The 26771-nt window shown below is 45.9% G+C and overlaps 1 protein-coding gene across 2 annotated transcripts in view; it reads left to right on the top strand.

Moving 5' to 3' along the window:
* The first annotated feature begins 10566 nt into the window (after positions 1-10566).
* Positions 10567-26771, top strand: part of AOAH (acyloxyacyl hydrolase) — a 94124-nt gene continuing 77919 nt past the window's right edge. The window contains exons 1-2 of one of the 2 annotated variants that reach the window (XM_052792882.1): positions 10567-10587; positions 21378-21532. In XM_052792882.1, coding sequence (XP_052648842.1) covers positions 21379-21532 — 154 coding nt within the window. In that variant the 5' untranslated portion in view covers positions 10567-10587; position 21378. Of the gene's footprint in view, positions 10588-20889; positions 20947-21377; positions 21533-26771 lie in introns of those variants that run through there. The other variant, XM_052792899.1, reaches the window with a different exon arrangement.

Here is a 26771-nt window from a genome sequence, read left to right as displayed (position 1 = left end):
CCCTTACTGACCTTGGGATATCTTAGCTGTCAGAAGCAAGCCTGGAATACGAAGCATCTGACATAAGAAAAGAGCCCTTCCCCTTACAGCAGCATCAAGGAGCTGGAAGTGAAAAGGATTTCCCTTCATTCCCTGTTGGAATGGAATGTGTTGATGATAACTTCCTTCTCCAAGTGATAGAGTAGTCAGTGAGGAGAGGTGCTATGCTGGACCTTGTTCTCACCAGCAAGGAGGGGCTGGTGGGGAATGTGAAGCTCAAGGACCACGTCCTCCAAGCTCAGGAACGATGCATCCCAACAAAGAGGAAGTCAGGCAAAAACACCAGAAGGCCTGCATGGATGAACAAGGAGCTCCTGGACAAGCTCAAACACAAAAAGGAAGCCTACAGAGGGTGGAAGCAAGGACAGGTAGCCTGGGAGGAATACAGAGAAATTGTTTTGCTGCACTTTCTCCACTGCGACAATCTAGGGAAAACGACGCATTGCCAGGGACTCGCCCTGGGGAGAAAACGGACTAACACAGATACTGTGGATCAAACGGTTTCTCCGTTTATTAACTGCGCAACACTCGGTTATATATGTTTCTAGTATCTACTCACACATAAGCTATTTGTTGATTGGTTAACGTGTGCTGTTCATGCGCTTAAACAATAGTCTAATTGGATAAAGTCTTCTGATCACACGAAGTTTCCTCCACCTGCATGCTGTCTTGCACCCTGTCTTCAGTCACGTTGCCCTCCTGTTATCAGTCACGTACGCCCGACCTTGTTCTACTTTTTGTGCTTACTTCAGCAAACTTATAACAAAGAACAGTAGTGTCTTGTGCTAGCAAACAGAGAATAACAGTTGTGCCTTACGCAGTTTCCCTCGTTCTCCCACAAGTTCTCCCACATGTTTGAGCAGCCAGGAATCAGGTTAGGAAAGCTAAAGCCCTGATCGAATTAAAACTGACCAGGGATGTCAAGGGCAACAAAAAAAGCTTCTATAGGTGCATCGGTGATAAAAGGAAGACTAGGGAAAACGTGGGCCCTCTCCGGAAGGAAATGGGAGACGTGGTTACCCGGCGTATGGAGAAGGCTGAGGTACTTGATGACTTTTTTGCCTCAGTCTTCACTGGCAAGTGCTCCAGCCACACTGCCCAAGTCACAGAAGGCAAAGGCAGGGACTGGGAGAATGAAGAACCACCCACTGTAGGGGAAGATCTGGTGCGAGACTATCTAAGGAACCTGAAGGTGCATAAGTCCATGGGACCTGACGAGATGCATCTGTGGGTCCTGAGGGAACTGGCGGATGAAGTGGCTAAGCCGCTATCCGTCATATTTGAGAAGTCGTGGCAGTTTGGGGAAGTTCCCACTGACTGGAAAAGAGGAAACATAACCCCCATTTTTAAAAAGGGGAAAAAAGGAAGACCTGGGGAACTACAGGCCAGTCAGTCTCCCCTCTGTGCCCAGCAAGATCATGGAGCAGATCCTCCTGGAAACTATGCTAAGGCACATGGAAAATAAGGAGGTGATTGGCGAAAGCCAACATGGCTTCACTAAGGGCAAATTGTGCCTGACAAATTTGGTGGCCTTCTATAACAGGGTTACAGTGTTGGTGGATAAGGGAAGAGCAACAGACGCCAGCTACCTGGACTTGTGCAAAGCATGTGACACTGTCCCGCACGACATCCTTGTCTCTAAATTGGAGAGACATAGATTTGATGGATGGACCACTCAGTGGATAAGGAATTGGCTGGCTGGTTGCACTCAAAGAGTTGCGGTCAACAGCTCAATGCGGTCAACACTAGGTCAATGTCCTAGTGACAAGTGGGGTTCCTCAGGGGTCGGTATTGGGACCTGCGCTGTTTAACATCTTTGTCGGCAACTTGGACTAGTGGGATTGAGTGCACCCTCAGCAAGTTTGCCGATGACACCAAGCTGTGTGGTGCGGTTGACACACTGGAGGGAAGGGATGCCATCCAGAGGGACCTTGACAGGCTTGAGACGTGGGCCTTTGTGAACTTCATGAAGTTCAACAAGGCCAAATGCAAGGTCTTGCACATGTGTCGGGGCAATCCCAAGCACAAATACAGGCTGGGCGGAGAATGGACTGAGAGCAGCCCCGAGAAGAAGGACTTGGGGGTGTTGGCTGACAAGAAGCTCAACATGACCCGCAATGTGCGCTTGCAGCCCAGAAAACCAACCGCATCCTGGGCTGCATCAAGAGAAGCATGGCCAGCAGGTCAAGGGAGGGGTTTCTCCCCCTCTACTCCACTCTTGTGAGACCCCACCTGGAGTACTGCATTCAGCTCTGGGGCTCCCAGCATGAGAAGGACATGGACCTGTTGGAGCGAGTCCAGAGGAGGGCCACGAAGATGATCAGAGGACTGGAGCATCTCTCCTATGAAGAAAGGCTGAGAGAGTTGGGGTTGTTCAGCCTGGAGAAGAGAAGGCTCTGGGGACACCCTATAGCAGCCTTCCAGTACTTAAAGGGGGCCTACAGGAAAGCTGGAGAAGGACTTTTTACAAGGACATGTAGTGATGGGATAAGGGCTAATGGCTTTAAACTGGAAGAGGGTAGATTTAGATTAGACGTAAGGAGGAAGTTCTTCACTGTGAGGGTGGTGAGGCATGGGAACAGGTTGCCCAGAGAGGCTGTGCATGCCCCATCCCTGGAAGTGTTCAAGGCCAGGTTGGATGGAGCTTTGAGCAATCTGCTCTAGTGGAAGGTGCTGGAACTAGATGATCTTTAAGGTCCTTTCCAACCCAAACCATTCTATGATTGTATTCTATGATTCGGACAGTTACACAACCTCCACATGCTGAGGGTAAAATCCCTGAAAACTCTGGAAGACATTTGTAGGACAAAGTTTTTGTCACTTACCACTGGCTGGGCTGTCATTGCCTTCCCCAGAGCTTGCTAAATCAGGATGAGACTCGCTCAGTGCTCCCTCCCTCTCTAGATGATAATTATATTTGAATATTAAACAGCCACATAGCTTACATAAGTTCCCTGATTAACAAAGCACTTACCCACACAGCAAAAGAGGCTTGATTTCAATTTGATAAACAGGCACCTAAATTTGGATGGGTGCTTGTGGACCTAGCTGGATCAGGGCCTCTGTGAGCAGAAAGGCACTTTTACCTGTTACTGAGTTTTCGCTACATCCTTGGAGGCAATCCAAGTAATGACTTCTCTGTCTGATGTGTAATTGGATTGGGTACCACTGATTACTTCAGGAGACTGAAAAAGATGCCGCCTGATTATTGAACATCACTCCAGCTGCTTCACGCGTATTTGGGACTTACATAGAGGTAAAAGGATTGAAACGGGAACCCTTTCTGTATGAAATCAGGCTGAAATTTGAGAGGAGAGTGGTGTCAAAAGCACGTTTGTTAGGGCAGGACCAGGTGTAAAATGGTTGTTGGAAGAACCATGAATTTTTATAGCAAGGTGATTTCAAAGTGCTGATTCAGGGAGTGCTGTCCTGTGGCAGCCTCATGAGGGCAAGGTTAAAAAGAACTGGAGACAGTTTTAAACTCATTTAGTAATATATATTTACATTTTATTTTTACTTCTAGCTGGGAGACCTTGAAGGTCTCTGAAGAGCAGAGCTGGTCTGGTGATGCTTAGCTTGCAAGGACACACATAGGGCAAAGGAAACATTTCATTAGCCATCTTTCTCCAGGTGGAGAGGTTGCTATTGGAAGTAGAAGAGTTTTCTGAGCTGATGTGGCTTTTCAACAGAGAATTTCTCAGCTTTACCATAGCCACCTCACTGGACGTGCTGTGCAGAGAACAGTAGCTGTTGTGGTTTTATACTGTCTTGGAAGAGCCAAACAAGCCTCTTCATGTTGGGAGGCTCACTCAAACCCTCTCTCATCCTATTTGCCTCTTATTTATAGACCATTTCCTGTAAGACATGACCTATGGGACAGTCACAAAGCTGGGGGACCCAGTGCTGCCTGTTCCAAACAGGATGCTGGCTTTGAGTTTCAGCCCAGGGAGGGTATGGCCACAAGACAGCAGTGCATGGAGAGAGTGGGAGGGAAAAGAGACACCTAATATAATTTTGCCAAGGGATGCAGCCAAGGACAGGCTTTCTTTCCTGTGACGCTTAAGGATGTGTCTTGAATGACTTTATTTCAGTTGTCATTAGAGGATTTTGCAGCCTGATTGAGCACCACAGTTAAACTCTCCCTTGATGAAACCTCGTGAGTCTAATTTTAATCTTGTAGGCAACATGGTGTTCAGCCTAAACTGATTATGTTTTGGGACTCCTCTGGGTTGTTGTGAGGGGGAAGGAGGCTGGTTGGCTTTTGTTTAATAAGAAGCAGCATTTTTTTATGAGGTGTGTCTGTATCCTCTCAGTTTCTCTTGAAATGCCTCAGATTTAATAACTCCTTCCCACCCACCTCCCCCAAGGGACGAAGGCACCCTGGAGATCTTTGCTGTCCCACCAGCAGGCCACACGCAGGTGGGAGGCTGAGCCTGTGGGACTTCATTCCCTGCCAATTAGCAGGGAGTTTGTTGTGTTGGGGTAGTTTTTGAAGAAGTCAGGAAAAGTAATGTAGGAATCTGCCAGGCTTCAAAAAAATAAGTTTTCCTTAAATGCTTAAAATGAGGACACTGAGGATGCGGGCACAGTACGTTGTGCAAAGCTGTTGACTGCTTGCATCTTTCCCAGAGGAAAATGGCTCATCCACAGGGTTTTCCCAGGGCAGACCTCCCCCCCTTTCCCCCCAAGCAGCAGAAGCCTGGTGCCTTTGAAAAGCTTGGAGCTGTGATCAGGGGAACATGTGACAGGTTTCTCTGCCAGGAATATGACATTTAAAAAGTGCCAGTAGGATTACTTCGGCTGTTTTTCACCCGCGCTGGTCCCTCTGCACATGTTGCTTGACTCATGATACCCTCTGTCAGTCTCTGACCTTTCTCAAAGCCCTGGGTTCCTCCTTTCTGTCCCCAGCCCAGGGTGGGTGCACTGATACCTTACACCTATACACCATTTCACCGATCACAAATAGCCTATGCGCAACTCAGCCAAGCCAGTTTTCATGTAAACATCCGTCTTGTGCTTGATTCTCTCATTTCCAGTACAATTTGAGGTCCATTGAAAACTAAAGCATTAAAATGGGCTGCCTTGTGGATGGCTTCTCCAGCATCCAAGAAGGTTGTTTTCAGCCCAAGCTTTTCCTTCAATGAAGCCCTTTACCGAGTCCTCCACACTGAGATTTTCATCAAACCTGTAAGAGTTTACCATTTCCAAGCCTCCAACTTCTCATCACATCTGACAGCTCACAGGTGGATGCACGCACACAAACACATGCACGCATACACAGGATACAAGTGCCTTATCTCCATGCCCCCAGAAAACCAGACTGAAAATGGCACTTTTACAGCTGGGCAATGTCAGATGCTCCAGTGGGCAGCGTCATGATGAGAGGGGATGGAGGAAATCAGAGCTAGGAGCATCCTGACAGAGGCTGGCAGGTTAGCGTGGCTGCATGGGAGGGGAGGTTGGGGCAACACGAACCTCACCATCAAAAATACCTTACACCTGTAACCATGCTCAGACACAAAGATGAAGTAAGGGTAACATCTAAGAGCAGGTGACAACACCAAATTGCTGAGCTGTGCATCGGGTACCAGAAAAAAAGTATTCTGCAAGACAAAGCAGCCTTTCTAAGGCCTTATTTTAGATTTTTATTATTATTTTTAATGATGGCTATTATGCCCTGTGGAAGTGCCCCATTGGCATGGGTATGCACCATCACTGTGTTTTCATCACCTTGAATCTGCTGCAAGAAGCAGCACAGGGAGGGGAGCACTGCTGTGACCCTGAGCTGGCCAGGAAAGGGGTGGTGGAACAATCTCCCATCAGCAAATGCTGCTGAAGGAAAATCAACATGCACACAAAATCTGTGAATTTAGCTGAATCATTGATTTGGGAAGGGAAACTGAGAAGTTAAAGTGGCTGAAACTTGCTGCTCAGACAGCTTTTGGACTGCCGTAGGTCACAGTTCTCCTTCTGTAAAGAATTAGTATTTCAGGGCTTCTTTTTAGTTCTAAGATCTAAAGTGCCATAGAAAGTTGTAGCTGAAAGAAAATGTGACTTTTTTTTTTTAATTTTTCACTTTCTATTAGAAATTGTGTGGCTTCCCCCCCCCCTCCCCAGAAAAGAAGCCAAATTGCAGCAGTCTGGATACCATCCCCCCCAGTCAGAAATTCTGGCCCAGAACCTCCATCACCAAACCTGCATCGCCTGAGGAGAACCATCCTGCCTGCCTGTATAGCAGACTTGCAGTAAAAAGGTACGCATAACAAGTCTACCAACAGTAACTCATGCAGAATGAATTGCAGTAGTTTCACCCAAATACATTTCTGACAAGCTGATTTGATGAAGAAGGCAGTCCAAGCCCTCAGCTTTTGCTGCATACGAAGGACTGGCTGCAGCCATGAATTGAAATTGTGCTCATGGGGAAAAAGAAAAAGGAAAGCAAGCAGCAATTCCTTTCATTGGTTTGGTTCAGTTTTAATCAAACCTGAGTCACTTTTAATTTCCCTGACTTCAGGAGGTTTCTCAGTGATGGGCTTCTGAAGACAGGTTCCTGAATTAAGCTAATTAGTCAAGTGACTGGCAAGTATTCATTCAGATCACCCTGACTGGAAAAAAAGGAAAGTGCTGTGGATTTAATAACTTTGTTCACGCAGAGCAAAGAAATTAAGCACTGCCAGCAGCAGCATGGTGGTCAGCCTGGACCTGAGCACTAACTCACGCTCGACAGCCCTGCAAGGTGTCCTGTCTACCCCAGGACTGGCATCAAGCACCTGCCGTGCCAGGAGAGCCCTCGCCGGCAGGCACTTGCTGCCTACAATTTTCTAGTGCTTTCCAGAGTGTAGTTTCCCAGACGTTTATACAACAAGGAGCAAGCCCATCAAGCAGGCAGGAGGTGTAGGGGGGGGAATTGCATCCTTCTTGCTTTTTGATGAGGCTTGATAGACCCTTGATGCTGAGTTTTGGAGGGACTGAGCGGGGTACCAGTACAGCAGCACTGCAGGGCCTTTTAAAACTTATCCTCCCTGAGCAGAGGCACTGACAGATGATTTAGCACGGTGCTTTGCTGGAGGGTTGCTCCAGAGGAGGCAGTTTGAGTGGCTGCACCATCTGTCCACTGTGCTAATTCCTCCACGAGGGCTGAAAAAAGTGGCTTTGCCTTGTGGGAGCCATCCTGAGGCACCCAATGGTTCCCCGCTCGTGCTGCTTGAGTGGAGCTGCTGACTAGGAAAGTCATCTTGGGGGGAGCAAGTGGTTCCTGCTGCCATCAGCATCCCCGCGGTATGCAAGACCCGCACACCTTGTGCCAGGTCCAGGAGCCCAAAGGTGGCTCCTTTGGGCCCTTGTGTTGCTGGATGGGGCTGAAGCTGCACTTCACGGGCTGTAAAGGGAGGGAAGACATGTCCATAACTGCCTCGTTGGCCAAATTCCTGATGGAAATTAGTACCTTAGTGCTGCTGAGACTGTCTTGTCTTGCTAATGGTATATCAGGGCACCCAAGATGCTGTAGGAGCATGATTTTATACCATGTATTGGAAAAGAAAAAAAATTACAACACAGTGAGATGAGAACTCATAGGTGCTCCCCATTTGTTAATGGACTCGTAATTCTCTTGCTGACACATTAGCGCATTAAAAAGGCTTTTTCCAGGCTCTTGAACGTGTTAGTGAAGGCCCATTTCCACCAGCCTTCTTTACACTTTCCCAGCTTCTGAAGCCTGCTGATGCAGGCTTCTGTGGGCAGCCATCCCTGTCTCCCAGCCAGTTTGGTAATGCACCATGTCTTCTTCCAGCACACCCTGAACAGTAAATGCAAAGATAACCCCCCATTTTGCACTTGGATGAAGCCGTAGCCCTGTGGCAGCGTTGTCTAACATGAGTCAGAAGTGCAGCACCAGGTATCATTTGGTCTAGCATGTATTCAGATGCCCACAGCCCAGCTGAAGACATTAAATGTTGTTTCCCTTACTGACGTGGTGAGGGTTTGAGCCAGGCTGTAATTTACTCCTGAAATATCCTGGAATGAAAAAGAGAAGTTAATCTTTTGGGAAGACAGGTATGCTTATCTTCAAGAAAGGAACTGCATTAGTAAAGTAACAGAGGATTTGATTCTACTGTTGCAATGAAGATAATAAATATTCATCTCTGAAAGACAGACATGGATGTGAGGATGATAAAACAGGTGTGCAAGACCGGAGTGACAGGTGCTGAATAACTCATGAGAAGGATCCTGGGATTTAGTGATGGCATCGGGAAATTTAATGTCTTGCATGAACTGTTCCCTGCAAACAGAGAGAATAACGTCTGTTCTGTCCCGGCAATTCCCCCTGGTATGAGCACAAAGAATAGCTCCCAGTGGTCTGTCACACTTGGGACAAATGCAGGATTAATAGTGTTTCGTGTTGGCCTGTACTCTACCTGCCTCATTGTGGTCTGAACCTCCTGGGGATGGGAAGGTCTTATTAATTAATTCTCTTAATTCAAGCACCTGTAACTGATTTATATGCAGTCTAGGGCCTGATCCCGCAGGGCATGAGCTAACTTTGGCGAGGCGCACAGCTTTCCAAATCCCCAGCAGAGAGGAGCTACTGGATCTTGTGCTGCAAAATAAGCAGCAAGGGTATTTGGGAAACCTATATTTCACAAAAAACATTTGGGTTTTTTTTTCCCAGTGCAGGTCATACATGGCATTTGTTGCTCATCAGTGCTGCAGATTCAGCTCAGCCAAAATTCACCTTCTAGGGACGGCTGCCCGTTTGGTTTCATCCATGGGTGACAGCACATTTTAGGACTGATATGCCAGCACAGTCTGGAAGAAGATGGGAGAACACAGCGTTAGAAGGAGCAGGGGATTTCACTGCTCGAGGATGGAAAGGATGAAGCATCCTTCTCACCAGGGGAGGCAGAGATGTGGCCTTTCAGCAAGGGCTTGAGCTGGTCCCCGCCATCTGCTCTTTCAGCTCGCTGTGCCCTGTCCCCAGACTTGCTGCCGTGACCAGCCTGCTTCTAACTCGGGAAACAATTCATCCCAGGGACGGTCCTACCAAGTGCGTGCCCACTACATGGACAGGAGCTGATGCCATGGTCTCCTTCCTCTCTCTCAGGCAGTACCCCTGTGCTGGGTCACACCTGGGAAGCTGAGAAGCCAAGCATTGGAAATGCAAGTGGGGCCAGCAGCTGAGGTTCGGCGGTCCCTGCCCTCCCAGGACGGCGAGACCGGTAGGTGTGATGGATAGGCCATTCAGTGGGTCACGGCACCTTTCCCACTTGTGGCTGAATCACCAAAGAAATAAAGTTCCCAAACAATCGGGCAATATTTTAAAATGAAAGGTAACAATAAGCCCTTGTCTTGCTGAGATTGCAGCTCCCGGGCTTGTTCTGCTGATTAACCTCTCCGCTGCTGGCAGGGATGAACCCACATCCAGGCAGGGTCCCTCCACCCCTGCATGCCCAGCTTCCCTGCAGGGATGGCTGCATCCTGCCTCTTCCACCCTGGGGCACGATCCTGCCTGGGCAGCTCACGAGTAAGCCCAGCAAACCTTGGCAAAGACATTTGCCGGAGGAGCCAATCCCACACTGCCCGGTGCCCTGATCTAGATCCACACACCTCTGCCATGACCGCAGTGCTCTGGGATGGATAGCAAAGTGCCCCTTGCATCCCTCAGGGCAGTGCCTGAAGTAAACAAACACTTTTATTTATATTTGTCTATCTAGCTTGTGAGATAGAGGTACAAACAGCCATAAAAATGACATTTACTTATTAGCACCGATATTAACTTTTAAAATTGAGCAAGACCAATCCTGTGAAGTCCCTCAAATTGAAGGCTTGCTCCTTGAAAAGCACAATAAGGCATTTCATTTCAAGATTAATCATCCTTTTGAATACATATTGAATCTTTCCTTCCCTTTATATTGCAGAGATGCCAAAAAACCCTGAAAGCCCTTGAATTAACTATTGCAGATAGATAAACTAACAGATAACATCTTTTTTTCTTTAGTCAAGGGGAAAAAGAATTTGCTTCCTTTTTTTTCTTTCCCTGTAAATGTGACAGAAGAAATTACTTTCCAGGTAGAAGTCTTTTCTCCCAGGTTGTATCCAGTGTGTACGCATGCATGCGTATGTGTGGAGTCTTTCCTTCATTGAAAATAGAGAGTAATTCTGCCTGTGTCACTGCCCTTCTCTAAAAATGCTGAAAGCATGTATTTATGTTACAGCAGTGTTGCTCTGTGATATGTCGCAAGTGTCCCAAACAGAAGTGAGCAGCTTTAAGGATTAATGAAAGCCTTAGCTACCTGTGTACAGGGAAAATGAACCATTAGGGCAAATATATAAGAGGCTTCTGTTGGAGGGCTTATCTTCTCTCTCCAAAATACCTTAGGTGTGAGCTACGATGTGAGGGGAAGCTCTGAACGTGGGTGCTCCCAGATGGTCAGTGTGGAGAGGCAGTCACCACCACCGGAAAGCTGAGGACCCACCAGTCATGCCCTGAATGCCAAACGTTACCGTCTGAGTGACCACGCTATGCCAAGGGAAGCAAAGTCCAAAGCAAAGGTGAGAATGGAAAGAATCCATAACTTATCTACTTTATAAGCAGTGGCAATTAGCAGGTCAGATTTTAGTGACTGAGGTCTTGGGTTGGGGTATTCCAGCAATTCAGTATTTTAAAATTTGCCAAACTTGGGGAGTGGGGGACGGAATATGGCTGGAAATTTTGCTGGCTATCCTTCCTATTGCAAATCCAAAACAGCAATTCAAACAGCCCGTATTCACAGCGTGTTCTGCTTTTTCTTGCTGAGAGGAAGGGAATGATTCATTTTCACCTGGGTACCGTAACCTCCCACCATCAGGTAAGTTTTCCTGACATATCAGTGTGCTTTCCTGTGGCCTGCTTGCTCACCAGCTGCACTGGGGGGGAGTGAAATCCATGTCGAGAGAGCCTGAACGGCAGCTCAACAGCAGTCTGTAGGAGATGTGCCAAACAGCCCGCACCTCTAGGGCAAGGGAGTACACCTCTGACTTTGTCTCCTGATGCTCTCCTGAGAGCTACAGCTCAACATGGAGGAGCTGTTGTGGTCCAGAGCATCCTCCCTCCTGCATCCTGAGTAGAAATGTTCAGCATCCTCTGCAGAAAACAAGCCCACCGTGCTAGGGGAGCCCTTTAATGAGGTGGATCCTCCTCAGGGATGCAGGGGAGAACCAAGGATGCCATCCCAGCAAGTAGGGCCTTGGGAGCCCATGGAGCAGCTGGCATTCTTGGCAGGAGCAGGATTGGGTCACTTCTCTGCAAACACAAGCAGTCACCTGATAAATATAGGCAAACAGTTTTAGATAAAAGTTACGGCTTACCTTCATCTGCGGTGACTGTAGTTATTTTTGCTAGTCATCAAAAGACACTGCTGGATGTAGGATTAAAGCAAAGGAATGATGTAGACACATGAATTATGAATTTTGCATCATGAATTATTGACTAAAATAGCATGATGCACCAAATACATCTAGGGCAAGTGTTCTCTAGTTTTGAAGGTCTGGAAATTACACCAGCTTCAGAGAAAAGAAGTAGTTTCTTTGTATATCCTAAAAAAAATTGGGCAACTTTGTTTTACCTATTTGGCATCCAATGGTTCCTAATCTCTGTATACAACTTTTGCCACAGCGATGCTTCTGGGTTTTGGCTGCTCATCTTGAAAGGCTTCACTGGGATTTGATTTTCAGAACGTCAGTGCTAAACATTTGCCAATACCCATCTGTCAGGAGGGGATCAGAGAACCAAACACTGAGACACCCAAACTCAGATGGTCACTTTTGGGCAGGAACATGACTCTCTGTATCTTTCCTACCTCTTCTCACTTCCTCATCACTAAGTGCCCAGGAACTTGCAACATGGGATCATTAAAATTTCTTAACCAGCTTTCATGATTTCCACATCAGAGCTTTGGGGCAGGAGACTTCCCTTCCAGAGGACTCTCAAGGCAGGAATTTGGCTACAGAGGACTACAGAGGGTGAAAAGGGGAAAGGCTTGGGTAGAAGAAAAACACTGGTGAGACCTAGATACCCAGATCACTGGATAGCTGCATAAATAACTTTATTTATTGTGGCTAGGGCTCCCAGGCTTACCCCTCCCAGTGTTAACCACAGCCACGCTGATGGGACACCTGCTTATACGCTGTGCTCCACTTCTGCCACAAAAGAAGCTTTGGTGTACTGCCTGCCCAGCTCCTAATATGAAATGAAATTCCTTATCTTGCACATTATCTTTTATCTGGACTTTTACTAACACCACTATCGCTGTATCACTCGGAGGCAAGATTATTCAGACTCCCCACTGGGAATCTGCAGCATCACTGCTGCACAGAAAGAAGCGCACCGATAGACCACAGAGATGTTTCTGATATGCATGGAATAGATTTGGGCATGCCCAGCTGTATAATTAGTATCATTTCTGCTTCCTGGAAAACATTTCTTGGAGTCCGATCACTGCTAGAAGTGGCTGCTGGTTTATGTTCAATTCAGGGCCCGGAGATCTCCAGAACATACCTGTTTTCTTCCTTGGCTTTATGTGATGAGAATTTAGTGAAGAGTGACAGACTTGCCGCTGGGGTGTCTGTTGCTTTGTTTGGTCCCCAAAATGCATTTCCACTTACTCATCCTTCCAGAAGTGATGGAGAGGCTCCCTTTCCTTTGGGTGGTGAAGTTTGGAGGGTGAAAGTCACTCGGTCCCCACTTTGTTATCTTCTGGGCATAGAGTTACACCAAGGTGTTTACTCAGGTATTCTCATTATGAGAAATTATTCCAATGAGGGAAAGGAGTTTTATTAGAGGTTATTTAATACCCTCAAGCTTTGTTGTTAATTTATGATGGTTGCTTTGAATATACATAAATGCTGAGTCTAAATGATGAATGGTGGTGAACAAGTAACCGAGAGACAAAATCCACAAATACTCCAGTGTTAATTTGTTTTCTAAGCCAGGAAGATGGGGGAGATACTACTTCTGTGTCACATTTCAGTAAAACCCAGGGTAACATTCCTGAGTCCTCCTCTCTTTACTTATCAGCTGGTTGTACAGCATTCACCCTACATTATTTAGGTTAAGAAAAGAGAATCCCTGCTGTGGTATCCAGCAGCTTTATTAAAAACTAAAAAGAAAAAAGGGTCAGGAAAGCCTGAACCATACTTTTTTGTGGTTGTGGACATATCTTTGCAGAAAAAGGAGGTGGGTCCAGCATCAGCAGGCTTGGAGCACTTAACAGTGGCAGACAGATTGATTTGCAAGGCAGAAGATTGCCTGCTTATTTTGTCTGAACAATTTAGTTGACTAGACTTTGCTAATGCGTATGCCTATATCCCTCGTATTTAATAAACCTTGTACTGAGCATATATCAGGGTTCAAAAAGGATTCAGTAACTCACTGAAAGATATTACAGCTCTTTTTTATGCATCCAGAGCAAGAGCAGAAAGACATTGGAAAGGTATTATAAGAGAATGAACATTTATCTGAAATGCTATTTATATTTCATTGAATTGGCTGAAAAGGACCACAGAAGGCCAATAATGAGCGAGGGACTCAGGCAGGCAGGCAGCCATCCCACCACACACAAAGGACGGTGTCTTGATGGATGATTTAATGACTCCAATATGTGCGGAGGGGCCAGAGACCAGGTGGAAATATTCTGCATTCAGGGCACAGCTTGAGTGGGGAAAAAATGTGATGCGATGCCTGCTTTCTCCCTCGCTTACAGTTTGATGGTCCATGTGCCACTGGTTTTGATTCTCACGGGGCTGTTGCTCATTGTGAAGGCAGGAGTCATGCCTGCCTTCTCCAGGATCAAGTCTCTTCTGGGATGAATTAACTTGTCAGATTTGCATCGAGCCCCAGCCACTCACCTCACCACATCCCTCAGAAGGAGCCTGAGCAAGTGCTGTTGTGTTTAACTGAGTGTTTTCCCTAATACCCTAATTTCTGGAATGGGCCAGAAAAAAAGAAAATACAGCTCTGAGTCTGATGCTGGGAAGAGATAAATATGGGGGATGCCCAGCCAGGGTAAGGAAGCAGAAAGAAGGAAGAAAGGTTTTCTGAATGCAGAGCTGTTTTGGAGAGGCACATTCCTGCTTTATGGTGAGGTGACTAGGAATGGTGGTAATTAAAACCAGCTGCCTGTGTCATCTTCTCATATATATGCAAGACTAAACCATCAATGTCAGACTTCAGCATAATATCTGCTGCAAGTGAAAAGACAGACAAGTGCAAATAAGGCCTCCATGAATTTTCAGTGACAGATCCAAAAGAGCAAGTGTTAAGGGCTGACCTCATGCCTGAGTTTGGCTTGTCTGTATAAGACCGGATTATCACTGAGGTCAGTGCAATCTTTACTGACTGTAGCCTCAACCTCAGCTTGTTTTAGTTAGTGGATATATAGTCCTCCAAGTGTTTTGAGTACTTTCATGCAGCTGACTTCCCCACAGAGCATGAAAACTCTGTACATGGCTGGCTGACCAGTGACTTGCTTAATTAATATTTGAAAAATCAGCTTGTGCTGCCTTTGCATATTCATCTATGGATGATGGATGCTATCCCTGCAGGGCCATTTTGCTGATGGAAACTGTCCAGCTCACCTGCAGGTCTTTTATTATGGAAGCAAATCAGTGAAACGTCCCTTTGAAAAGAGGAAAAAAAAATCCCCCACCCTATTATTGAACTGTGAAGTGCCATCAACAGTACATATGTTGTACGGGTCCCGTTTCTGAGCACAGAAGTCTTGGTACAAGCCTCAAACAATATGTTTAAATAATCTTGTGAACTTTGGTATGTGCTAAAAAAATGCCTCCAATGACACTTACCACTGTTCCCTAACCCAGCCACTGGGAATAATTATCTTTTATTGGCACATGTTCTGTGTTGAGATCAAGAGGCTCTCGAGCTGCATTTCTTTTTTTTTGCATTACTGGAGGAAAGATCAAATGGAACAAACATAATCAAACATTTATTTTTCTTCTCCTTTGATGTTGTGGTGCTCCCCTTGTAAACACTTATAACCTGACAGCATCTGGGGCAAGCTTTTCGTCCTCTGCCATAGCTTCAATCAGCGCTAAACCAGGAGCCTAACAGGGGGCTGACAAAAACCCAATGCAATAGCAATAGCTCTGCAGGGATCGATGCAGTAGACCGGATTTTGGCTTGCCTAGCAGGCTACTAGCTATTTATGGCAAGGCAATAATGGGAGAAAAATGCCATCATGCTGAGTTGGTAATGCTTGGCTCTTACTTCTTCAGGATTTAAATGAGTACCCAAACTGCAGGGCAGCGTGGAGTCCGTCCCAGGCTTACTGACTTGTATTTACAGCTGGCTCTGAGTGACTCTGTTATCTAAGGGCTCTAACTAAGCATTTCTAATTAGTCCTTTCTCAGTGATATTGCCACACCCTCTTGCTGCTTAATTGCCAGAGTTGTTTCTTTTGTCTAGATGATAGCAAGAATTAGGTCTTCTTTAGATCTGAAAAGGCCTACAATTGTGCCCACACAACTCAAACTGCAAAATTCATGTTGGTAAGGTTACTTCTGAATTTATAGTGTCATCTACACATAGTAAGAACACAACAGCCAGGTTTGTTTTTCTGCACTAAAACTGATGAGCTAAGGAAATGTACTGCATCGCCAGTAATGCACCTGTATTTTTCACGGGTTCCCTATTTGAAAGCCTTGAGAGTCTTGTTCCCAGATTTTGTTATACCCCAAACTCAAGTAAGTCATGTCAGTGATTTACATTTCCAAGAGCGCAGATATCAACAGCTCTTGCAAGCTGGGACAGTTAATTTCATTAAAGGTTGCAGAATAAAGGATAATCATCTCAGCTACAGCTTGCCAATAGCTTGGAACAAATTTTCAGATACGAGTGTAGGAAAATATTGGTTTATATGCTTTCCCTGCAGCTTTGAATGACAATGAGGTAGAGAGAGAGTCTGAAATAGATGCATAACTTGAACTGAAAGCAGCAACTGATAAGGAAACTGGGGCAGAGGGAATGACTCAGTTGGCTGTGGTGCGGTAGCAAATCCACATGGGGCTTTGGAAATGTTCATCCATGCCAGCGATAATGCACCAACCGCAGAGATGATTATGACAGTCAGAGAAATTCAGAGCGCCGTAATGAAAAATAACCAATGCAATGAACCAGTGGGAACTTCAGAGTCAAAGGGCACAAAGGACAACGTTTTGAAAATAAAAGAAAGAAAAGCAACTGAGAGGATCTTTGATCTAAAGGCTTCTTCCTGCAGGTTTTATCTCTCCAGACACAAAAATACAAGGCTTGTGTCTATTCCCTTAAGAACTGAACAACACGTCAAAGAGGGGGGGAGAGAGAGAGAAGGAGAGAAGGCCTTCCAAGATAACATTAAATTATCATAAAAATGCATGCAGGAATGTGACAGAGAAAAAAAATTGCATATATCTTAAAAATTAATATGTAACAGAAATCTAACGAAATAGTAAAAAAAAAAAAAAAAGTGCAGTGACTTGGACAGAATAGGATAGGATAGATAAATACACACTGCCAGCTGATCTCCTTTCATAAGATGACTATTCCATAGTTCAGGGGAGTGTCTCCCTTTGTCAACCAAGTGGTCCCTAATCCTGGCAGAGGACATATTGATGCTTACATGTCCTGTTCTGAGACTTCATGCAAATATTTTCCATTCTTTTTTTTTTTCGAGGGCTTTTTTCAAGGTATTTACTATATACATAAACAGGTCTTTAGGGACCCATTAGAGAAAGCAGTGTTGAGAATAACTCCATCCTCACATCTTGTTTCACACTTCTAGTGGCAATCACATGAAAGTGCCCCTTTTGGGGAAAGGGTGACTTAAATTGTGTTTAAGCCTTTATTCAGAAAATCAGAAACCGTAACTTGGTTCCATTGCATCTCTATCAAGGGCAGTAAAGGTGGGGGCTGAAACCTTACCTGTCCACTAGCTTATTTGTCACCACCACCCAAGCCAATGTACATTAGGTGTCAGGAACTAATACAGAAGTACAGGAAATAGAGGAGCGTTGTGGGTCCTTCAAACCCCAGCAACCACACTCCTCCTCTTGGGATCAGCCACAGGGATTGTATTTCTTCATGAGCTATGCACATGCCCTGCCGCCTTCTGCTCTGCCTTTGTGGAAATTCAGGTTAGGTTCTGCTCGGCTTCGTCTGCTTTGCCTCAGGTTTTTGGCAGCCATGCATGTGTGCAAGTTTCTCTTGGCTCTGCCTAAACTGAGAGAGGCTTGAGGGTGCAGCTGGAGAGCTTGAGTTGGGAGTTACCGAATGGGGCACGTCATGGTCCATTAGCCCCTGCAGCCCGCTCTGGTGACCCCCAGCCAAAGCCCTCTCTTACGTGGTGTGTCCCCCATGCATTGCACTTTCTATTGACCTGCATGTGGGAATAAGATAACTGGCATTTAGCTCTGTGGACCCTCGCATGCGGTAAAACTCCCCAAGAAACATAAACTGGAAGGATGTAATAATCTCTTGCATCAAGCAGGGTGAGATGAGCAAGCTCCTCAGTGTGTCCTGACATCCTGAGAGCAAATTGCAGAGAGCTGCAGGACTTTTCCTTCAGAACAGCATTTTACCAAAACCCTACAGAGAATTCAATGTACATCCCTCCTCTTCTGTGTGCTGAATGGGGGGAACTGCAGGCCCCCCATTTCCTTGGTAGGAAGTAGCAGTTTGTGTGGGGAGGTATATATGATGTATATGTGCACTTTTTTTATTTATGTATTTATTATCCCTAGTCCAAATTCAGCCTTGAAAAACTTCAATTGACCCTGCATCTTCTGTCTAGCAGTGTGTGAATGACCTGTCTGGCTGCGGAGCTGGGTCATTGCCAGAGCACTGAGGGTTTCCCATCTGCAAGAGGTGGGTCCTCGCCGCACCTCTGGCTCTACACAGTCCTTCCCCGCTCTTCAGAAGTGACACATGGAGGCCCAGAGAGAGACAAAATGTTGTTTGCATTCTCAACTCTATTCAGGTGTGTAATGCTGCAGGCAGGTACTTTGTACGGTTTCCAGGAGCATCTCTGCAGAGTTCATTCCTGCAGCCCACCTGGCTCTTGTGGTCCCCCAAGGCAAGTGTCAGGGCCCTGGGGCACCCATGGGCTATAACAGCCCTGAGCAGCCCCACACAGGACCCCCACCCAAGCACCCTGCCCAGGGGCCCAGGAGCCCCACTGCAGCTCAACCCTGAGCACCCAGTCCTCACCGGAGCTACACTCTCCTGCCTCCTGGCTGGACCTGGTGCAAGCCCAGGTTGCAAACACATTGAAAAAACAAGAGAGCTGGGGAGACAAAGATGCTCGCAAGCTGTAGGGTGACCCTGCCAGACCTTTTTGGGCAGAGGACATCCCAGGCATCACCCCTGTGCCCTGGTGCTTTGCAGAGGGCAGAGCTCTGGTCTCCCCTTGCTCCTGCTGCCGCACTCTTTATTTCCAGGTAGGCAGCACCTCCTGAGTCACCCTTGTGCCAGGTCTGCTTCCCTGGCTTAGATATTGTACACAAGCCTAATGGAAGCATTTATGATCAAATCCCTTTGGGACAGATCTAACGTGTTTTTTACCTCCCATTAAGATCATTCATGCACTTACTAAGATTAAGAGACAAAGTCATGTGCTCCTTTGCTGCTATACCAAGATGGCTTCAGGTCTTACTGTCTTAGGGACTTGGAAGTAATACAAAATCTACTTGGCAAAAGGCAGGGCTTGCTGTCTGATCTGAGTGGGAAGGAGAAAGATTTAACACTGGGGGGGGTCACCTTCCCAGCTGGCCTCTGAATCTATACATGCAAATCCCTCATTTGCCTGACCAGACTGCATATTGTAAAAGCTTTGGGGTTTTTCTTTAATTGGTTTAAGAGCTTGGCTAACACATAAGGTATAGCGAAAACCAGCTCTGTGTTACACATGATTCTGTGTTATCTTGCCACTCTTTCCACAACTTGAAATGAAAGAAAATAACACAACCGATTACGGGCTAGAGCTGTATGCTTCACAGGTTTACATGCCTGGGAGCAGCTTGGGATCTATCTATATGCTTTATAAGTGCTGTTGTTTAGATTTGTATTTTGCTATAGATATAAAGCGGAAACCATTGCAAAGACCTCTCTGCTAGGAAGATTTTTCTTGCCTATTATTAGAACTCTGCTTTTGCAGCAAGTGCTCATGAGCCAATATGCAGAGTTTTAAAGGACTTCAAAGTGTCATTGGGAACCAAGTGATATGTGTGTTAAAAAGGGTTTAATGGAGCTGCAGTCACTGTAGCACAGTGTCTTTTTATAGCAAGTTTTTACAGCGTTAAGAAAAACATCCTGCAGATTTCAGTAGGATTGGCATATGGATAAGGTACTTTGCACTATGATTTTTGTTTATCTGCTATTAAAAAAAAAAAGAAAACCAGCATTGCTAGCTATAGGGAGAATGATAAGCAGGAACAGGTCTGCAAAACTCAGGCAACAGCTATTACCTCTATTTTGGGTTTTTTTTTTTCTTTTTTAGAAGAAGAGCATACATTTGGAAGCCAATGGCTTGATTTAGAGAATGGAGATACGGAGTGATTTGTATTCACATTGAAGCTTTTAACAGGGTTTTTTTGGTTGTTTTTTTGGTTTTTTTTCCCCAGAGCCGCTGGATTATATTATCATTATCACAAGGCAAATCCTGCTTATCAAAGTTGTGGCAAACTATCCGGGACTGTCTTTAAAAATGTCATAGGTCAGGCTCCCACAGAAAAGAAGTGGTTTGCAAAAACCGCATTAAATACTAAAGCTGACCTGATCCCTGTGTGGTCATGTTGGTTGATCTGCAGGAATGTCTGAAGATTTGGCAGGGAATCACTGATTTTAATATAGTCTCTATTTTTCCTTTTACAAAACCATTTATGAGTCTCCTTTAATTATGCCCAGGAAGCATGTAGGGACGCCCGATGAAACAGGCTCCTCATTGCCCTTTAGCTACCCACGTCAACAGCCTGCCCACTTCTGAAAAAGCCAGGCAAGGAGTGGAAAGGAAAGACGAGTACCCACGGCCCGCTGAGGGGGTAAGAGACTTGCCCAGGGTTATACAAAAAGGCAGAAGCAGAGGTGGCACGTAGCTTTGGCCCTCCAGTGCCTTAGTCCTACATCGTATCCTTATAGCCATCCTACATCCACAGTGTCTGGGATTTAGTTGTTTGGACTTGTTCCACCTCTGAAGTGACGTCATTTATACATGTTTTACTCTTTGCTTTTGCTTCAGGCTGGGGAACGACTGGTTTCTGCCTTATCTGGGGGAATAAAAAAAAAAAAAAAAAGAGACAGGGAAACCTTTCATTGTTGTGACTGCCAAAGCAGGAAAAGCTCAGGATTTTTCAAGCCGTGTGGGCAGCTGGGGGCTGCAAACCAATGCGCTCAAAGCTGATGAGAACAGGGGTTCAGCTCCCACTGCTCTTATGCCAGCAGCTGCCTCCTGTCCCCCCCCCAGGCTCGACCCCAGCAGAACTAAAGCCCTGGCAAAACCCCGGCGTGGGAGCCCCATCCCTCCCACCCCCGCAGCTCCAGCCCGAGCAGCCTCTTTCTTTTATTTTTCACGCCTGGTCCTCCCGAATGGAAACCCTGGTCAAAAATCTTGCAGAAGCAGCCAGAGATACATATTTTTTCTTGTCGGTGGTGGAGGGCAGAGGAGTGACAGCGGGGAGGGGGGGAGGAAGGGTTTGTGGATCTGGTTTTTTTTTTCCTTTCTGCAACACTAGTTGTTCAGGGGAGTGTCTTGCGTTATTAACGCTGAGTGGCTCTGGCAACTACTGTGGTTTAAGGTTGTTAGTCATCCGCTGCTACTGCAGGAGACACGGGAGCGCTGAGCCAGAGCTGTTCATGCAACCCTTGTGGTCCTCCCAGGCCAGCAGGTTGGGAAGAGCTGCAAATGGGGCAGTGGGGTTGCGTGGGGGTGCGGAGAGCAACCCGGGGCCTTGGGGCCTTCTCCCAGCCCAGTCATGGGGTGCCCACGTGTACGGGACTCGCTGGCTTGTGGTGGGTGGCTGCAGAGCCACCCCGAATGGCCTGAAGAGGGGCTGAGGGGTGTGCGAAGGGCAGGGGCCAGGAGAGCACCTGTGATGCGTGAGTGCGGGATCCCCTGTGCACTCTGTGAGAGGGCAGAGGTGTGTGTCCCCGCCTGGGAAGCAGTCCCTGCATTACATATAGCTATATAGGCACACAAGTCTCCTTTCACCTCAGGCTGCTAATAAGACAAGGATGCAGGATGCTCCCTGAGCATTAAAGGAATTCAGGTCCATGTGCACCCTTCCCACCTGATTTCTTCCTTTTTTTCCTTCCTTAGGATGAGGGGATCTAGGCAAACATTCTTTAATTTATTCTGCATCCTCTGGCTCCCGATTCTGCTGAAGGCTGCCTCTTCTCCCCCTCTCCCCCGTGGAAACGACCCACCGACTGCTTCACTCTCCTCCAGGCTGTACAAAGGACACACCTGCGTTGGTATGTATTCAGGTTTTGTTTGCCTGCTGGACTAGTTCATTTGTTACTCCACCGGTGAGCTGAGACTTGCTATGCACATCATAAATCACTCCTTTATCTATTTCAACAGCTGTACTGCAAAATACTCGTAGTCTTTGGCAAAATAATCACTGAAGATTTTGCAAGGCCAGCATGGAGTCTGGAGTTATTTTATGATTTTGTTTTTGAGTGGCTGCTTCCCAAAGTTCATGTTTTTGCTCTGCGGGGAATGGCGTCTGAAAAGCTGGCTTTAACGTCTGGGACCTGAAAACAAGGTGTTATGGGGGTCCTAGTATTTGTTAGGGTTCACGATACATTTTGCTTAGCTGCAGGAAGGCATGGTTTCCCTCGGACTCGCCCAGGGTGTCCTCATTGATTTCATTGCCTGGGAAACTATTCTTAAGAATAGGTGGTCCATACTTGGGCCAGGGAGCTTTGTGGTCTGGATGGTCATCTCTGGAAATAGCCAAAGGCTGTTTCCTCACATTTCCTTTCCTTTTCGCGAGTGCACGCATCTGCATGACCTTTACTAAAGTGGGGTGACTGTGTTTTGCCAACCCCTCTCTCGTGTGACTTTGGTGACTGTGATCTCCACGGAAGCTATAGCTGGGGGTATCCTATAGCCTCAGCTGACTAAGTGATTCCCAAAGCAAGACCAGTAACACCGAAGTAAACGTGATCTGTGGGTATCTCTGCACCAGAAATGCCCTTGGCTTGAGACTCTGTGTACCTAGAGAGATGCTGTAGCTTATATTTTTTATGTGAGCAAATGTTAAATGATGGATATGCTTTATGCATTATGATCCAACATCTTATTTTGTATTCTTCTAGTTTTTCAGGGCACTTTTGTGCTGTAAACATAAACCCTGTCACGGTTCTCCATCCTTCAGAAGGAAATACTTCCTTTCAGCCCCAAATTATTTTCACTGTGGCTCAAGGAACACAATTAGCAATAATAATCCTAAGCTTGATAAAAACAGGTTTTTGCCTCACTTCTGAGCCATCCACAGTACCCCTACAGATTTTGGCAGGCACGGTGAACCGAAAGTGGAGCGAAGTCGGGGTGGTGAGGCTTGCGCAGCCACTGCCAAGGTTCCACCACCACCCAGAAAATGAAAGCTAGTCGTGAAAAACAGAAACGTCTGTCAGGGACTGGCCTTATTTCGGCCAGCAGCAACACAAGCAGTGACTGAGCAGCTGCCAGAGTGAGAGGGAAGTGGTGGTTTTTCATGGTGAGATCTTTAGGCAGCTACGTTTTTGATGGCACGGGAAAGGCAGTGAGCATGCTCGCCTGTACGATTTTTACACTGGTGTTTTTTAAATGTCAGGTGTGAGCATTATCTGCCTTTTCCATCCTATTGACCCAGCAAGGCTCTAAGTTCCTAAAGTGACTGCACATTGCATTGAAGTCACCTTGCACATGATAAATTGTGCTTTTTTTTCCCTCCCGAAGGGAGGAAAGCTGCGCCAGCCCTGTTGCATTTCCCCGGCGTGTTTGTTCAGTGGGAAGACTCCAAAAAACCTGCCTCCCACACCAGTTGCTCTCTCCGAGGTGTCTTTTCAGCTAAAAGCATCCACATGAGCTCAACTCAGGACAAAAACAGACCGTCTGCACCTCTGTAAACCACGAGCTGCAAATGAAGCATGCAGAGCATTAAAACTGCACAGGCCAGGCCTGGCAGGGAGGGCTAGTGACTGCACGCAGGCAGGCCTCCTAGCCCAGACCTGGGGTTTCACTGATTAGCTGCTCTCTTGACTAACTCTTGAAAACACTGACAAGCCATCTGTGTCTCTTCCTTTTCACAAGTGGGGAAGGGAAAGCATGGAGGAGCTGATGTATCCATCAGCCATGGCGTGGAGCAGGGTTAATGTCAGTTCTTGCAGCTGATTCAGTGACTAGCCCTCTTCGGAGCAGAAATTAAGCCGAGATCAGCTTCATCTGTAGGAGGAAGATTGTGATTTCCTTTCAACAGCTCGACCCCAGACCCTGCCAACTCAGTTTGCCGTCTGGGAAGGCATTGGGAGAGGGCCATGAGAACTTCCTCTGTGTCTTCTTGGTCTTATAGATCGAGGCAGCAATTTTAATGTGAGAAATGCCTGCTGCCAAATGTATAGGAGATTTTCTTGAAGAAATGGATTTTTTCATGCAAGTTAGATGTGTGGTCAGGTGCCTAATCTTTCAAAGTTATTTGCCTCTCTTTTCTGAGGGAAATGAGGTGGCTGCACATTGAATAGTCATTTCTGATCACTCGTGTGTGTGTACCACCTGCATGATCGAGATTGCTGTTAGTAGCTAAAGCTGGTCAGAAAATGGATGCTCTTTCAGTAACAAAACGAAGAAAATATTTGCCATTAGGCCTTTCCACTGAAAGTATCACACTTCTTGAAGAAATATGTGGAAATGATATGACAGGAGAGCAAAATGCAGCTCCGGTACCTCTGTTGAATTCAATATGACTTGGTTGCTTTCTTCTTCTGTTCCCCTTGCTAGGAGCTCTCCTTGGGTAGGCACCATCTGCCCCAGTAAATTCTGGTCGTACTGGGAAAGCGGCTGGATGCTTTAGGGGACTCCCCTGCCCTTAGCACATCCTGGGAAATGTATTTTGGGTAGGCACCTATAAGCCGATACGGAATAGGGCTGGAGGAGAGGAGGGTATGCATGGTGTGACAGCAGGCTGAACAATTCAGGTGACTCATAGGGAGAGGTTGGCCAAAACATTTCTACTTGTTACTTGTCTAAAAAAGAAGGTGACTTTTTTACAGCAAACTTAATTGTGTTAGAAAACATTTTGACAGACGTTTTAATCAGCCTCAGTAACTATAGAAAAAGTCACATCATTTTTGCTACATTTTCTTGAAAATTTTGGCTGCTTCATGCAGAGCAAGTCTTTTCATAATTGACTCAGTGTAAAAATAAAGCATCTGGAAAGTGTTGCCACCTAAAAAAGGATTTAATACTACTGCCTTTTAGAATTAGGGAAAGAAGGGGGAAAGGACCTGATGATAATCCTCCTAGACACAAGATCAGATGTAGTATATCTAAGCAGTTCCTAACCATCTCCAACCTGCTCTTAAATAGCTACATGGTCTTTCTTTGGCCCTGTCACTAGAAGAATTTTCCCAACATCTTGCAGTCTCTTGTCTCCATCAGTGTTTCCTGCCTCCCCAGACTGGAGAAATGCCCCCCTTTTTGCATACCATGAAATCAGCTCAGGCCCTTCCTCTGGGCCTCTTGCATGCTTTTCACGTGATACATTCTTCTGCTTTTTCCTTCTGGTAGATAAAAGGGCTTTAGTAAGTTTTCCTATAAGCAAAGGCCCAGAAAGCTGTTTTTCCTCATGTAAAGATGGTGAGTTTTTGCTCCGTGCACAGGTTTGGAAGCTGGATGCTAGGTCTGGTTTTCGTTTCTGGGTTTGTTACTGACTGGCAGTATGGCTTAAGGGATTTATTCAGGACGAGACCTAGAAACCCTTTTGCTAGGTGCAGCCTGACAATTTCAGTTGGGCATCCTGAGAACGAGATGCTGTGTATTTTTCTCTCAAAAATGAAGTATGAATGAGCCAGCCCTTCAGATACTCAGGTCTTTGACTTTCCCAATCTGTCAAATGAGGAAAATATTGCCCATTTCACAGGGCAAGGAAAATTTTAAGTTAACGTTAAGGTACCCAAAGACAGTACAGAAACACTGGTAACTGTTGACACTGATGTTAATGTTTCATCGTACCTAAGATCATGTTCTTCATTTTTTTACTATTTCTGATTAATTTTTAAAGGTTTTATTCCACACCTCCCACCACCCCGAATTGCAACAGGGCCCTTAAAGGGTCTTTGCAAATTGCCCTGTTCTCTACCAAGGGTGAATTCATCCAGAAGTTTCTGAAACAACCTCAGAAAAGGCAGAAGCTGCCCTGGAGGATGCAGAAAGCAGGGGAGACACTGAAAGACAGGAGGGAACTGCTGTATTCATCTCTCTTCAACATGGTGAAGAAAGGAAATTTGGGGAACTGTAGATCAGTCAGTTAAACATCAATTCCTAGGAAAATCCTTCAATAGTTAATAAAACTTTATAAAAGCACCTTTCAAAAGTAAATATGAGTAAGAGCCTCACTGGATTTATCAAGGAGAAACAGTGTCAGATCAATTTAATTTTCTTTGCTGATGGGATAATGGCATGTAGGCACAGAAGAAGTAGCGGATGTTACAGCTGGACTTGAGTACGGCTTTTGGTACCACCTCAGCACTAATCTAATGGGTGAGAGATATGTGACATTGATTAAGCTTCTACAGGGCAGGACAAAACTGGTGGGTGGCCTTGTTCAGAGAGTAATTATGAGTGGCTCACTCCCTAAGTGGAAGGATGTACAAAATGAGGTCTTTCCTGGACCTCTGTTTTGAACATAGTATCATTCCATATTTTCATTAGCTTAATGAAATAGTGTGCTATTAAATCAGCACCTCATCTAAAGCTGGAAACATTTCCAAGTACAATGGAGGGCAGGATTAAATTCAAAACAATCTTGAAAACTTGGGGTACTTGCCCCCAAAAAGATCATTTCAGTATGGATATGTTGAAGACACTTCGGCAGAAATACTCAATGACACACGTAGCAGATAAGGAATGACTGGCTGGGTAGCATCCCTAGGAAAGATCATCTGGGCTTGTAGTGGCACAATGATGGCATGCTGTAACGAAGAACGCACACACTGTGTACACCGAGGTGTGTGAATGGAAGTTAGCTTGCAAGACATGCGAAGTAACCTGCTACCTTTGTTGGCATTGACGACACCTCAGAGGAATTTTTGCCTTCCCTTTTGTGGCTGTGCATCAAGAATGATGCAGAGTGACAGGAGGTTTCAGAGAAAAACAAACATAAGCTATAAAGAATGACTGAATAAATTAGAGTTAATTAGTGTAGAGAAAAAAACTTGAGAAAAGGCATAATATCTGTCCTCAAAAACATTAAAGGGGTGATCCATTCTCCAGGTTCGTAACAGCTATGGCAAGATTTAACAGAAATGGATACCAGTAGGGACATTCAGGTTAGGAAGAAAATTTTCTGATGGTAGTGATAAGTGAGCACTGTTATCAGTTCCTGAGAAGGCTGTAGAAGACCTCATTAGAGATCTTAACAGATCTGTGTCTACCCTGTCCCTTAGGAATGGCATAGATGCCAAACTTCAGCTGGTAGGGCAGAGGCTGGTGTAAAATGACTACTTCCAG

Source organism: Harpia harpyja, chromosome 1, assembly GCF_026419915.1.
Source record: "Harpia harpyja isolate bHarHar1 chromosome 1, bHarHar1 primary haplotype, whole genome shotgun sequence".
NCBI classification, from domain to species: domain Eukaryota; kingdom Metazoa; phylum Chordata; class Aves; order Accipitriformes; family Accipitridae; genus Harpia; species Harpia harpyja.
The sequence above is the reverse complement of the archived record's forward strand: the minus strand, read 5'-3'. Positions and strand labels throughout refer to the sequence as shown.